Below are 16,321 nucleotides of genomic sequence, written 5' to 3' on the forward strand. Positions count from 1 at the left end.
TTCACGAGTAAAGTTACACATATTTGTCTCTATTATTTCAGGGTTGTACTTTATAATCAAAAGCACTGTTGTTGTGATTTGGTATGATATAAATAAAACTGACTTGAATTAAACATTACTGACAGAACGATTCCCAGGAAGGCAAATAGTGGCACGAATTCCATTATTGTATTAACTCTATTATCACTCTCACTCCTAGCCCTGCTTTAAAATTACACATAATGCCCTCTTTTGTTCTTCATTCACGAGGACCTCTTGCCAAATTACACATCTCAGTGTCGCACCATGGTAACCCTTTCTCACACTGCTTCCTTGTCCCTGCTCATTTGTGTAGGGTTATGAAACCATTTGTATCACTTTGGATTGTTACTGTTTCTGTTCAGGTGAACTCAGGGCAGATTAGAGAACTAGTGGAGGGATTTTAATAAGTCTTTATAAAAAAAGATGTTCTATGAATTATAGGAAATATTGGTGCACATCAGAAGTACGCACACAGTACACATGCAATGCTGTGTGCTGCTGTAGCTTTATGCTCTGATGGGGTTTTTTGCTTCTTTTTACCTCTACAACATTTCCTCGAGGCGAAGGCCTCCATTGTAATTAAAATGTGTTGTTAATCCATAATCCAAATACAGGCTACAATGATTTATTGCAACACCTTTTAGTACAAATTTGCATTACACAAAGTACAGCATTTCCCTGATATATTGTATATGAATTAACTTTGTTAATTTTCAAAGATTCTGAATTATTTTTGCTCTCTTGATAACTTTTATTTCTTTTGCCTGTCATATCATTTCCTAAGTCTGGGTTAGACGTCAGTGGTAATAGTGGTTTTTCAACTTGGAGAAAACTGTCTGCATTGATACACTAATATAATGTAGGTAAAAGACAGAAAATAGGTGCGATAAAAACTACATGAACAGAAAACCAGGAGTCAATCTTGGCTGTTGATATTTATAGAAAGTGATCAGAGAACATAACAATAAAACCCTTGTGAATCTCATCTGAATGAGGCCTGAGGCAGCTAAAAACTCAGTTAGTTCAAGTTTGTCAGGTACTGGACATTTTGCTGCTACAGTTGGAACAAACCGTCATGAGAGTAAAGCTACACACGGATTTCCTGTATCTGTGTTAGTTATGCGACTCTGAGGGGAAGGTTGGAAACCGTGTCGCAGGTCCAGTCATTCAGTGACAGTGGAGCACTTTAAGTGGATGCAGTTACAGTATAGAGGCTAAGAGTGACGCTTCCTGTCAGGAAATCAATTGCACTGCCATGTGGAGGGGAACCATCTGATCTGACGGACACTCGCTCAATCGATGCTTGGAAAGTGGGACAGCACAGGACAGCAGAGGGACAAATATGACGACATAGTGTCACAAAAACCATGTTTAAATGTTTACAAGGCCAACATAAACCAGCAGAAGCCCCTTTAATAAAAAGCACTGAGGCAGAAACACTGGTGTGATGTGCAAGTGTCACATTATATGTACTCCCCGCCTTGTAGTGCTATAGTTTGCTCAACGTGCCCTAAAGGCTTTTCGGTCACTGATTCCAACACTTTGAGCAAAAGTGCTGAGGCTCAGCTTCCTCTCCTGCACGCAGGATACAAGGTTACCGACTCTGCTCGAGTGTATTAATTAGACATATGGCTGCCACACTGCCCACCAAAGGATATGGATGTGGGTCTCTAACCCTTCTCCTTTTTCACTGTGATCACACACATCTATCTATAGATAGGCAGATAGATATAGGAGGAAAAAATTTAAATAGTTTGAAGAAAAAATGTTTGCTAATAAATGAGGACGCTCAGTCACAAAGGTGGAAGTCAGGGATGAAATGTGTCCAAAAGGAGCTCTGCTGTGATTCTGTAACTGCCAACAAGAATCCTCACAGAACTGATGTTCCGCTTCCTGTCTAGCCTCAATATGAGCACACTGAGCTTCACATAACTAGCTGCTGCATTTTGACTCTGCCAAATATCCCATTCTTGCGAAAGAAATATCTCTAGGACTCCCGAAGGACTTCGATTGGCACAAACTTTCACTTAGACTCAAGGATGAATTTATTCACTTTTAGATCTGTAAAACTTCAAATTTATGAATTTATTTACATTTGACAAGTATCTCTGGAATTAATGATGAACTGAATAGACTTTAGCTTCCTTGCTCTCAAATACTAAGCTTCAGTTTAACTTTGATGCCTTAAATTTAAACCATGTCAGCCAAGGTTTAAATTAGGGTTTCGTGGCATATTTAGACTTTTTGAGGATATAAGTCACAGGGTGTTACTGAACATTGCTGGTTAGCCATTTATGCTTGAATTTAATGAAATTCTCTGGATTTTCATCTGTTTTATATTCTATACTGAACATTTTAAAAGCAATGAGGACTGAAAAGCACAGGAGATTTTGTTAGCAGTGCTAAAAACGAGGCTTTGTGGTCGATTTTTGCAGAAAAAAGTTAGGAGAAAAATTTTTTTTATATGTCAGTAGATTAATTTGCAGTTCAGTTTGTTAAAATGTTAAAATTAAAACATTAAAAAGCATTTTAAAGCCTGATATAAAACAGGCTTGTGTACACTTTTGCATGGCACTGTACCAGAACTAGCTATCAGGAGCCTGTGGGAGCATCGCTAATGGCAGCCTGCTTAAGAAGAAAAAGATGGTATAGCTGTGTTTCAGTCCTGATACAAAACAAGTTGTTTTAAGCTTAGAATCAATAAAAGTCTCGTTCCTGGTGTTCTGCTTTAAGTCACCTTCACTGAGCTTTGCTCCACCGGATCTTGCATCCCTTGTTCTTCAGTGAATGTGAGCATTAGTACACTGTCGACTGCTTCACTACCTGATTCCAAAAACCTCTCTGGGGCAGATTAACTGGTATGTCATTTATCAAAATGCTTAAACATGTCTCAGATTTTGAAATAAAGCCACTTAAAATGTTAAACAGCAGCACAGCCCAGTCCCCGAACAGCCATCTATCTCGTCCTGTATCTGCTGCCTTGTTTCATCCCTTGTTCACTTGATCTTGTCTTTTTTATGATATTGAGCTAAGTAGATGCAATTCCTAAAGGAGCTTCCAGCAGATGTTAATCCTGGCTGACACAACCCAGCATTCACTCCTACAACTCACACCATCTCTTTCATCTCCATTACCTACGCTGTTGACTTGTGGGTGGAGAAACACACCTTCACATGCATGTTCTTCCTTTTTAATGCAAAGAAAAAAAATCTCAACATTTCTTAAAACTGTTTTTAACTCACAATTAGTAACAGAGCTATTTCCACTATTTGAAATGAGACCTTTAAATATTTATAGGTGCTGAATGTCTGGAGATGGCTGAGAAGCTACCTCAGAGCCAAGCTATCAATGTAGGAGTGGAAGATTAAATATTAAATATCAGCTATCGGCTCCAGACAAACACACAGCGGCACTTTCTGTTCTGGCAGAAAAAGTTTCCTCGTCAGAGAAATCAGATGAAAGCTTTGTGTCTGCAAAAAATGCTTCACTCTGGAGACAGAAAAGGAGCTTAGAGACAATAAGTAAAGTGCATTCATACTCAGGATATTCAGAACGTAATGTGACCTGAATCAGACAGGGTGAATTTAAAATGGAAAACCAGCATAGAGGATGTAAGGAGGGTCCGGTCGCACAGTGGTGAGCTCACACGTTTGACAGCACATTCGCTCAGAGCTCTATTTTCACCTCATCTCTCAGCGGGAACGTCAGAGTCAGGGTGTGACAGGGTCATGCTCCTGAGAGCTGGACTTACCGCAGCAGTGAAAAGATAACGCTTACATTAGTTTAGATTTGCAAAGAGGATGAAACACTCCGGTTATTGGCAGGTTTCTGAAGACAAATTTAAGCGTCTTTAAAGTATCTTCAGCTCGCACCAGACCAAATCGAGACCAATTTAACTTCGTGTTGTATTTTTCCCCCTGGTGAATGTCTCAGTACATTTGCATGGGCAACTCGAGCTGCACTGTGTCATGCTTCACTCTTTTCAGGTCATGCACTGAACTCAGCCTCCTACTTTGGTGACCACGTCCCTGTGACATGTCTGCGCTGTTGCTGCCCTGCTGTTTCAACTCCTCCAGCAATCACCATTCAGGATGTTTACCCATTAATTCTCAGTTTCTATTTGCAGGAAGTGATGAGATTCACAGCCTGGGAAGGAGAATGAGCTTTATCTCTGATTCATCTCAATCTAAGAGCTGACATTATTATTCATCAGTTGAGGGATGCTAGACTTTGACTTTGTCTGCATGCCATCATTTTTACGCATAACTTAAGTAAATGCCACACTGATGTACATTCTGATATGTGATCCCAGCTTTGAAGGAGTTTCTTGGGTGGATGAGGAGCTGGCACTGCCTGAAGTGTGATCAGTGATTAAAGTGAAACCCACTTGAGTCCCACAGCACATACAGTTATTCACCTCATTAATTCCCCCTTAATGGAACCGACGACATGTTCAGAGGCACTGTACCGGGTCCTCCTTAGCTTTTCCTTCCAGCAGTTTTGGCTGAGTAAACATTTTGTTTTTGATCATCACCTTGTTTCACACACACAGGGGTGTGTTCACAGCTGCAACTTTACTCAGCAAGTTTGCAGAAAGTTGAATAAGATAACTTGAACTGATGTCGAACAGCTGCAATAAAAAAAAAAGCTGAGGCAACACATACGGCTGCCTGTAGCTGTTATTCTCCACCACTGTGTAAAATCATGACCTAAATAATAACATTATACTGCTACAAGTTTTAAACAAAGACTCCCAAAGGGACAACAGCCCAAGGGCGAGCAGCTCTTCACACTGAACCAAAACTCGTAGGTGTTGAATACTAAAGTCTTACAGCTCTTCTCAGTGTTTGCTGATTTTGCTGTTTTCATGTCTTTGCAAAGTCAGAGGCTGAGGAGAACATGCATGAAGGACTGTTTTTTTATATAAATAAAATTGAATTGAATTGAATTGAAAAGGAAAAACATAAAACATCAGTAGAACATCTGTGAACTTCCTAGTTTTAATGATTTGTCCTATGGTTTATAATTTCCTTCTCTGTTCACCTGGACGTGGCATTTTCAGTGGGAGGAATATTTGGTCTGAGACTGAAGAAGTCACTTTGTATTTCTCCCAATAAAAATGCTACAGTGTGATGAAGGAAGCTTTCTGGGATTTTCATACCGGGATGACTCAGCATGCATCGAGACAAGAGTTTTCTGTGTAACTGCTGAGCCACATTGCGGAGCGAGACCCTCTGCAGGCTATGGAAACATTTCCCCAGACAGTGATGCATTGCTTTCTTTACCTGCAAACTTTGATGGACACTGATGATGGGACACTGCCTCAGGAGTTTTACGTGAATGCACAGCGGCAGGTGTTCACGGTGAATGAGGAATAAAGGCCCCGGGCTGTTTTTCATTGTGTTCTTTCGGTGTTGGATAAAAAAAATCCTCTCCTTTTCCAGCGTGACAATTCCCCCAAACAGAAAGGTTCTAGGACTTGTAAAATGCTGCCAGAGTTGTTTGTGTAACTTATATGAAGAGACTGACGTGATTCAAGGTTTTCACTGAGTGTGGCTCTGCATCGTTTGCTCTTCTGGGGCTTCTTCTACAAAATATTTCCTTCACATTGCAAGCGTCTCATCCTCCTCGCAGTTATGTCATGATGCTGCAGAACTGAACTTTTAGAACCTGCCAACAGCCCAGCACTATCATCATCCACTGTATTTCAGTCACCGACATTCACACGTCATGACTTGAATTTATTTGGCTCATGCTGAATGGCACAGTTGGATCGTCCGGCAGCGGCGCTGAAAAATGCAACCAAATGTCCCTTCTAGTGATTGTGTTTCTATGGTCCGCCCACGGCGCTGTAGGACGAGCGCCAGCAGGACAGACGGGCAGACAGCGTGTGGTCACCAGCAGTACACTGATGGGGGAGGGGAGCGGTCGGTGGAGTCTTTCCTGAACCGAACGGAGAACCAGACGTCAAGAAGCGAAGCCCAGTGACCCACGGTGAAGGGATGAATGGTTTCCTGAGCAAGCCGCAGTCACTTCCTCCACAGACGCATGGGTTTAATGCCACTACCACTGCAAGACAGGCCATAACCCACAACCCCAACAGCAGTGATTGGCCCTGCATTTTATACCTCACTGAGACTGGAGGTGTTACACCAAACAGGCATTGAGATGGAAATTTTGAGCTAAATTGTCAATATTTGTCACATTTAAATCTATTTAATGTTCAGATTTTTAGATCATTTTAGAGTTACATAAACATAAAAGTCTTAGAAGTGTTGTACTTGCCTATTATTTAAAGACTTGGGTAACACTAACAATTTAATGGGCTGCATTTATATAGCGCTTTTCGAGACCCTCAAAGTGCTTTACAATTCCACTATTCACTCTCACATACTGGTGGAGGCAGCTACAGTTGTAGCCACAGCTGCCCTGGGGCAGACTGACATGGCAGGCTGCCATACTGCGCCATCAGCCCCTCTGGCCATCACCAGTAGGCGAAGTGTCTTGCCCAAGAACGCAATGACCGAGACTGTCCAAGCTGGAGCTCGAACCAGCAACCTTCCGGTTACAAGACGAACTGCCAACTCTTTAAGCCACAATCGCCCTAATACACGTGTTGTTGTGTGGACTTAATGTGCTCTGATGTGTCGTCATTTGTCTGTGTTGTGTCGATTTGTTGCTCATTAAGCTGACCGGTCCTGCTTTAGACTGAGTGTAGAACCATGCGCCCACTGATACTGGAATAAATACACTGCTCAAAAAAATTAAAGGAATACTTTTTAGTCAGGCTACAGCATCAAGTCAGTGAAGCCTCTGAGGTATTGATCCTATCAGTTACATAACAGAGAGGGTTGTTAATCATGTTCAGCTGTTTTGATCTTAAATTAAATAAAAACAGGTGAACTAGAGGGGCAGCAATGAGACAACCAGCAAAAACATGAAATTTACAGGTGGAGGCCACTAACATGTTTACCTCCTCATCTTGTCTGACTGTTGTTTCACTGGTCTTGTATTTAGTTAGGGCAGGGGTGTCCAATTAGTTCATTACCAGGCCTCTGGAGAACTTCAAGACATGTTGAGCCATTTAAATCAGCTGTGTTGGATCAAGGACACATCTAAAACTTGCAGAACACCGGCCCTCGAGGCCTGGTAATGAACTAATCATTTGATTCAGGTCTGTTGACCCAGGGTGAGATCTAAAACCTGCAGGACACCAGCCCTTTAGGCCTGGACTTGGACACCTCTGGGTTAGGGTATACAAACTACCTGTGCAACAGGTAGTCCACTCTTCCAGGATGCCACATCAAAACTTTCCACTGCCAGAAGGTTTGCTCTGTCACCCAGCAGAGTTTCGAGCGCACAGAGGAGATTCCTGTAGACAGTCCACAGAGGGACGCACAGGCCCCTAGAGGCCAGGTAGATATCAAGATGAAATCACTGGACCCAGTGTCAGACCCTACGCTGGCACAGAGGGTGCTGAGTTACTCTGGGTGCATGACAATCCCAGCCTCATGTTGCCAGAGTATGAGGCAGCTCCTGGAGGATGAAGGAACTGATACCACTGACCTCCCCCCACGCTCGCCTGACCTAAAGCCAGTTGAACACCAGTGGGACATTATTGTTCAGTCCATCTTTTGATCCAATCATTCCAGGTTGCACCTGAAAGTGTTCAGGAGCTCAGTGATGCTCTGGTCCAGATTCACTTTTTTGAGCAGTGTGCATGGAGATATGTAGAGAGATAGAGACTGTCCAAATAAAAGAGAATGCACAGAAATGTAGAAATATATTTAAACAATGCATTTCTCATATTTTTAATGACAAAAAGGTTGCATATTCAATAATATATTTCTACATTCACGTTTTCGTTCTGTAACATTGTAGCGTTAATAACTGAAGACTGAATTGTCCTCTTGTTGCTGCTTGACAGCCATTTGAGGGAAATATGAGGAGGTGCAAGAGAAACACGCCACATGTTTTATTTTTAGCTTGATGGATTATTTTCCTGATATGTCAGGATACTATTTTCATTCTAGACAAATAACCCAACACTTAACGCTTAATCAGTAATCAAGAAATGATCACATCGCTATTTCCGTACTTCTCCTGCTGCTTTTCTGATGAGAGGTGTGTCCAGTTTTCTACTGATTTACATCTGAACCTGAGGGCAAAGTCATGTTTCTGCATATTATATGAAGCTGTTGCTTGTGCTGTGCCAGCCTCCATTTTTAATATATGCCCTCCATTAGTGACCACAGAGTAGCTGGCATTCAATAACCAGTATGTAAGCAGCAGCATTGTCTTATCGATCGGATCATTTTTGCTCTAATACACCATGAACATTCTGTTTTATACTGCAGCGTAAAACCCACAAATTTTGCTCTTTACAAAAGATGACTTACAGTCAGGAGGAAAAGTGAGTAAACCCCAGAGTGATGTTGCTTTGGTATCAAATGTTTCAAACTTGTCACAGTAACTGCTTGCCTCCAAGAAGAAATCCTTCTAGAAGCAAATCTCAGCTCCTAGGCTCTATTTTGAAGGATCTCTTCGAGTATTTGGGCAGTGATTACAAATAAAATAAATGACAATTATTTTAATTCATTTCAAAGGAACATAAAGACTACATGCATAGAATCACCAGACAAATCTGTTTGCTGACTTTGTCTCAAAATGGCATTAAAAAGGCACATTTTTCCTTTGGAACAACATGTTTGCTGTTACAGAGTTCTGCCATAGATTTTAATTCATGGTGCATTGAGAGGCATGTCTGTCTAATTTAATGTCTCTGGTGTTTCTTCTTGTGTGACATTAAAGGTCACACAGTAGGAATTCTTCCTTTCTTTGGTAAATAAAACATGCTCAGCCAGCTCACAGTCGTCACTTTTGCTTCTTTAAAAAACTCTTTTTTTTCTTGGGTTTGCTCTCATGCTGGAATATTCCTCTGCTGCCAAGCTTCTGGACACTGGGATTCATCTTCTCAGCCAGTTTTTCAATATAGCCACAGGCACTTTTGATACGTCTATAAATGGTTAGCACCATTTCCAGCAATGCAGCCTCATATTATCACTCTTACACTCCATGAAAAGCACTAGTCAGTGCCTCCTCCTGCACTTCTCGGAATCAGCTGATTTTTTTTTTTTTTTTGTATAATACTTCTTGTATATTTAATAAATTCAACTGAAAATTGTACCGTTCTATAAATATTTTCCAGAAATACATGGGAAATTAGATACTTTACGAACATGCTTGAGCCCTCTTAACATCTTAAGTACAGGACATGCATCAAATTTTCAGGGCTTAAAAGATGTGATCGCTGCTGAAAACGTATTCTATACATCTGCTGTTTTTCCATTCATTTTTAGTCCACCAGTGTTCATCCGTATGTATTTTTGAGCTAATAAAATCTATTAATGAGAAGTATATTTCGATGAGATACATTAGCTAATTTAATGATTGTAGCTCTTGAATAAAAAATATCAGCAAAATAGATTAAAAAAAAGATAAATCACAACATTTACTCATTTTATTCTGATTGTTATGTTGAAAAAGTGCTATTATTGTTCCTACAAGTGTACTTCATTCAAGTCCACAGGTTTCTAGCTGTATGTAGATGTACTTACTTTCACTGTATGAAGCTTCTCCTTGTACTATATTCTCAATAAAAGGTTTTTCAGTTGTTCACAAGACAGAATACTCAACTAATCCTGCAGTTACCGTGAGGTGATACAGCTTTGAATCATTTGACATTAAAGGGATATTCCTTAGAAGCATACTCGGTTTTGTTTGCAAACTATATTTTGATCACACGGTGAAGCTCTGCAACAAAGAGGCATTAATATGCATGCAGAGATGTGTGGAACATGCAGTTCCATCAACAATGAGTCAGTCACACAGGATAGTCAGCACCAAGGCTGGCATTTCAAAATTAATGGGTGACAGCAAAACATAACACACACACCGAGGGGAAAAAACAAAACAATGTGTGCGATGACGGGGCATGCTGATATGCTTTAGTAACATTAGCAGTTTGGAGAAAGATTCATCTCCAGTCAGGCCTCATAGACTCCAACATGGAACTGAAACTTTACAGAAATATGAATGTGCAAAGGATTGTTGTGTGAACCAACAAAACTGACGGGAGTATTTAAACACATTAAACTGAATCAGTTAGGCCCAAACACAAGACAAAAGTGACCAGGCTAGGATCAGCTGTGCAAGCAAATTTCAGCTGATGTTATGAAAGGTGAAATCCAGCATCTTGTGTGTTTGTTTGTTTGTTTTTTCACCACATTTTTGGGATTGTGTATTTATTTAGAGCCAAGATTCCTTATCAAGCATCAAAATAAATAAATGTTAATAGTGTGACGTACAACCCAAGTTTTTTAAAAGTTGCTAATCTGTTAAACTACAATCCTTAAACAACAGCATCCTTTAAGAAGTTCATAACTATTAGTGCATTCCTGCGTACATCTCTGTACTAATTTATGATTCTTTATTTATAATTTATGATATAATCCAAATATCAAGCCTACATATAAGAACTAGGATACAATAATATGGGATGTAAAACAGTATGGGAATTCAGTGGTAAGATAACAAATAATGGTATATATGAAATCATTCACTGTCATTTAAAACAGTAGTATTAGCATCCTGTAAGCACGAGCTTAGCAAAAGCCCAGCTACAGGTTGAATTTAAACTGTTCAGGTGTTTTCTGTACAGTCAGAATTAAATAGAGTGATGCATTTAAAAATATGCATATTAAAGCGATGAAGAGTCTGAAGGATGAGCAAACTGCACACGCTGGAAGAGGCTCATACCACGCGGTGTGTCACCTGGATGAGGTTTTTGCCAACGGTTGTAGAGAGAATTTTCAATTCAAGAGTCTGGCGTTATTCCCGGCCTAATTCCTAGTATCTGTTCCAGTATCTGTTGTGTGGTTTTTTTCTTCTTAAAAAAAAAAAAGTTAAAAAAAATAAAATAAAATAAAAATATATATATATATATATATATATGTATATATATATATATATGGCAGATGGACTGCTCCTGTCAAATGCATGTTTGTTTAACAACAGAATTATGATTTTTGATTGGATTTATGGGCATTTGCTGGCTGCTGCAGAATGAATGCTTGAAACACTGGTCTGACTGATTGACAGAATGGGGCGAATGGACAGAGAATGCCATAGATGTATATCCACTCGGGTTGGATAAAGGAGAGACCTATGTGGTACAGTATGGTAGGTTATGTAGGTAGGTAGGTACAGTGGCTTTACGATCCTACGTACATGGTCTGCAGGAGGCTTTGTGGAACCGTGCAGCCAGCCTTGGGAGGGAAGTTCCAAAACAATCCAGGCCCCATCTAGCAGCAGGTATAAAAATACAAGAGACAAGAACTACTGTACTAGCGTTGGTGCATTGCAGGTGCAAAGGCAATAATAAAATTCACAGGTTATAAGAGGAAAGGTCATGCAGCAAAGCTACAGAGAACAGACAGAAGGAATAATAAGACAGGCGACAGAGGTCAATAAGAAAATGGTCATAAAAAATTAGGGAGAAAAATGTAAAGGTTAAATGATAGAAAAGGACTTTTCTGTTATTAGGTGAGTGATATTTAATTAGTAAGATTTTCAAATCAATAAAAAAGCCATGGGGTTTCTAATAATACATCAACTGACTTTTACTGGCCTCTAATAGTGGCCAGAAAGACATGCAACAACCCTTTATAATTTATATAAATATAGTTTCCAGGAGACACAAGGATGCTACTGGGTTAGAGCAAAGATCCAACACAAATGTCTAGCAAAGGGGAAATGTATCAGCATGCAAAACACGGTAATAACAGTTTTGCTTTTGCAGTGGCTCGCTCTCAGTGCCAGCCTCATTGTCTAGCTATTGAAAATGCCACTGGGGGGAGGAAGATGGGGGCTGTGGAGTGGTGCAAAGAACCCAAAGAGCAAGAAGAGTTGTTTCCAAACAGAAGGAACAAGAAAGCGAGCAATGAAAGCTTCACATACCCGACATCTCTTCTAAGGCATAGTTTTGTTACCCCCATCTGAAATTTAGGTTAATCTTGCTGTTTTGTACAAGGAAATGTCTTAACAGAATAAAAGTGTGTGGCCAACTTGAGAGCTGATGTGACTGCTAAGCACCTCACAGTCAGCTTAAGTTCTGCTCAGAGGTTAAAGTTGGGGAGTTAGCCATTTAGCATTCCTTACTAAATAGTTAAATGTTCTAGAAGCATAATTTCAACAGTACAGTATGTTTTTCATGTGTTTGTCTTGTATTTTAGAGAGGAGATCACCACGTAACCACACTGTCAAATCTCAAAACATGTAGCCTCTGACTTCAGCACTCTATTTCTAAGCTGTAGTGCCTCTTCACCTCACTGTGCAATACCTTTTGTGCAATACTTTTGTTAATAGTCAACGGTGCAATAGACTCCATACTTGAAATGTGCAATTCACTTGTATTTTTATTTTTATTCCTATTTATTCTATTTATCCCCTTCGTATATTTTATTTATATATGTCTCTGTATTTATATATGTGTGTGTGTGTGTATATATATATAATATTCTGTAACTGTAACTTCTGTCTGTGCTGTGCTTTTGGAAACCGAATTTCCCAGAGGAACCCACCCGAGGGATTAATAAAGTTTTATCTTATCTTATCTTATCTTATTTCTTATCTGTTAATTGAAAGTAATAAAGTAATCCCCATCCAAAAGTCAAACTTTTCTCTTTGCTTTGTTTCAAGCAATTTACTTGTGACCAAAGTAAAGTGATTTGAACTAGTCAGAGCTTTATGAAGATCAACTTGTGGCTAAAAGGTCTTTAAGGTGTGAAAACTCTTGAAGTTTATGCTGACAATAGCAAAAATATCACCAGTGCTATCCATCAGCCTCCCAGTAGATGCACGTTTGAAATAAATTGGAAAATTCTACGTGAGATCTTTTCCTTTTTAGGGTTTTCATAAGATTGTTAGAAAACTTCACCTCCTACCTTGATTGTGAATTCAAGGTGAAGAAATTGAAAAGATTAAAAGCGTCATGTGACTGCAATGTCCATTTTTTATCTGACTTCTATCTATTTATCATATATTATATATATTTATATATATATAGTTTATAAAGGATTTTTCCCATTTAGCATGTAATTAAAAAATAACATCAACAACACTAAGTCTAACCCTGGATGGGCTGGTCAGTGTTAAGTCCTTAATGATTCATATCTGTGCTTTATGCATGTGCAATTGTATGTTTGCTATGCAGATGTCGTGAACTGTCAGAACTGTGCTAATTACATTTAGCTTCCTAAGCAGCGGCTGCTTGCTAGCTTTTAAAGCTCCTCTGACTTGGGGCTTGGTATTGGGACTTTCCTACTACTTCATATGCTTTGTTGATCTGACAGGTTGTCTTAAATTTTTCATCTGCACAGATGCGTGGCTGTGAAATTTCCCAATACCTTTGATTTTCATGAAGTCCACAAGATGTAAAGTCAGAGCTTGAACTTGTGATTAGAACCAGCAGGTGAAACATGGAAGCAGGATCGCTCGTATCTTATTGCCATTTTGGACACGTAGTAACCCTTATTGTGCTTTTTATAGGGGATAGTGACCTTTTTACTTTGAGTTGTAGTGCAATACATAGTGAGTTGGATGTAGGGAGCAGTAAAATTGCGGATAATTATGAGCTGTTAATCGGCGCATAGTAGCAGGAGGTGACATGATTTATAAGAAAAACCCAAAACTGCATCTCTTCCACTGGAAATTAAGCAAGATTTTATCTCATGTTGTTCATACTTGTAGAAAATTCTGGAATAATGTGATAAATCTATATCCCCAAAAATCCCCTCTGGCCAAATATGGACTAACTGGATTGGCGATAAGGTGTGAGCTAGCATTGCTGTGTGGCTCGTGATGAACAAGAGCAGGAGCGTATTGCTCTTTGTAAATCTATTTATAAACTGCGAGCTGAGAAACAGACCCGCTCCCGAAGGGGAGGCCAGCTCGGCTTCAGCGGCTGTTTCGTGTTCTCAAGAAGCAGCAGGAAGAATACGAGTCAATAAGTTTTGTAGTAGCTTGAAATCTGAACATAGCAAAAGATGCACTGCAAGAAAATGATAAGGGAAGTGCATTTGCTGATCTGATAGAGAAATTATGTAAGAGGTGCAAATAAAAATGAGACATCAACACTGTTGCTTTTTCAAGGATATGAAAAATGCACTTTAATCTGTTCATCTGTTCATTCTGCTGCTGGTGTGACGCTACAAACCTTACCGAGTGCTGCTAAAATCTGCATATACATTAATGTTGTCTTATATGGTTCTTTAGTTTTTAAATGCGATCACCCAGCCACTTTATTTTGACCACGATGCCCCGATGCTTGATGGTTCTAATCTGTCTGGTCCTGCCAAGACCACTGAGACAAATGCAGGCACTTTCAGGGCACCACTAACACAAGCCTGCACCAGATTCAATCAACTTTTATGACTTCCACCTACTGTCGATTCATCATCCAGCTGACTCAGTCTCCTTCAAATCCAGCATTGTTTTCTTTAGCACGCATCGCTCCCTCCCCTGCCATTGCCAAAGTCAGACACATCAGAATGAGACGATTATTAAAACCATCAAGACTTTTTTAAACTACAACTTTATAATCCAACTGTAAACCAGGGAAATACAATATAAATGCAAAGGCTTTGGGTTTAATACAATAATAATCCCGTCTGGTTTTCTAAATGTCGCACTTTTGTTCCTGTGGGGTCAATAAATTCAACCTCTTGACATCCTGTTCTCACCAATGCAGAGGCTGGAAACAGGGGTGTGTATATGTGTGTGTGTGTGTGTGTGTCTGTGAGAGAGAGAGAGAGGAAAAGTAAAAAGCACAAAGCTCCAGCAGCAGCATTCACATACACCGTGCCAAAATTCCTGTCCTCATTTTAACATCCTCCTCCTCTAGTCCTCAAACACAAAGCAGGCTCACTGCATCCGAGCTCAAAGCTGAGGGTAGAGTCAAAACACGAAGCTTCTCAAAGAGTTCACCTGCAAATGACTGTTTGCCACTTAGGTAGAAACTGTTGAATCAATATCACAATCCAGGCAGACAAAGCTTTACAGTACCTGTGGTGTTGTTCAGAGCTTCTGTGGCCGCAAAGTCTGGTGTAGCTGTGTTTTCTGTGTCCGTCCCTCAGGCTGCTACAGACTGGCTGAGTGTACGTCTCAGAGTGTTTGTGCGTGAATGTGTGTGTCTTCCTGTGATCGCACTAGAAATGAGAGAGAAAGAGCTCTCTCTCTCTCCCTCCCTCTATCTCCCTCCCCTTCCTGATGATAAACACAGAGCACGTGGCTTCACCAATGATGCAGCACGCTGACAATCACAGCACCGAGAAGCGAGGAGAGAAGTGAAGGATGAAGGAGAAAGACGCTGGTAAAAATATAACAAAGTGAGTCTGGTTAGAAGGAGAGCGTGGGAACGATCTTGTTCATCATACGAAAAATCCAGAAATCCGTTTTTTTCCTCGCCAGTTTCAACAACTAGTCATCTGATCTGCTTCAAACTCACCAGGTGTGTTGCAGGACACACGAGTAGGTGCACTGCAGAGTCGGAGGTCATAAGGATGACTATAGTGCCTGCTCTACTGTGTCTGTGTGCAGGGGGAGGGGCATATATAAACACAAGCGTGTTTGAATGACATTCATTGACATTAAGTTTAAATAAGTGCCAAACATTATTCTAACTGCAAATCTCAGCCTCGTGAAGATAAAGCTGTAAAGTCTTTACTCAACACGATCTGTTTCCTGGCTTTAATGTTCTGTGATTAATGATTTCATTCACTCATGTTGTTTTGATTAGTGGTTCTCGAGAGAACTACTAAGAGTCTGTAAATGTGTAATTGTTTTGTTTTTGTTTGCCTACATGTGACACATGTGTAAGTTGTACCTATAAAACGAGCCAGGCTCTGCACCGGTGCCGTTCTGCAGCCCTGAGCTGGCAAGCTTTGAATTTACTCGTGATTTTGAAACCAAGCAACGAAAATACATCCGTCCAAATCTGAAAGAACGTATCCTTTTCTGAACGCCCAATTCTGACACGGCTCTCAGACGTCTTCACGCCCACAGACACACACAAACGCACACACACTCAACCCAACAGCCCACAGGCAAACAGAAGAGCTATTTTGTCTGGGTAAAGCAAGCGTCAGAGGAGCTTACCATGTTTGGGCAACTGGGGCATGAAGTGATAGGGGCACTGATAGCGGCATCATCCATGTGTCTCTGGCAGAGCACTGACTTCAGC

At 40.3% G+C, this 16,321-nt stretch overlaps 1 protein-coding gene across 5 annotated transcripts in view; it reads right to left on the reverse strand.

Moving 5' to 3' along the window:
- Positions 1-15,294, reverse strand: part of ndrg4 (NDRG family member 4) — a 63,378-nt gene extending 48,084 nt beyond the window's left edge. For 2 of the 5 annotated variants that reach the window (XM_040046913.1, XM_040046910.1), the window contains exons 1-2: positions 15,145-15,294; positions 11,311-11,384 (exon numbers count right to left, since the gene is read on the reverse strand). In XM_040046913.1, coding sequence (XP_039902847.1) covers positions 11,311-11,384 — 74 coding nt within the window. In that variant the 5' untranslated portion in view covers positions 15,145-15,294. The remainder of the gene's footprint in view (positions 1-11,310; positions 11,385-15,144) is intronic. The other 3 variants (XM_040046914.1, XM_040046912.1, XM_040046911.1) reach the window with 2 other exon arrangements.
- Positions 15,295-16,321: the final 1,027 nt, after the last annotated feature.

The sequence above is a fragment of the Simochromis diagramma genome, unplaced genomic scaffold (genome assembly GCF_900408965.1).
Source record: "Simochromis diagramma unplaced genomic scaffold, fSimDia1.1 OVJJ01000106.1, whole genome shotgun sequence".
NCBI lineage: Eukaryota > Metazoa > Chordata > Actinopteri > Cichliformes > Cichlidae > Simochromis > Simochromis diagramma.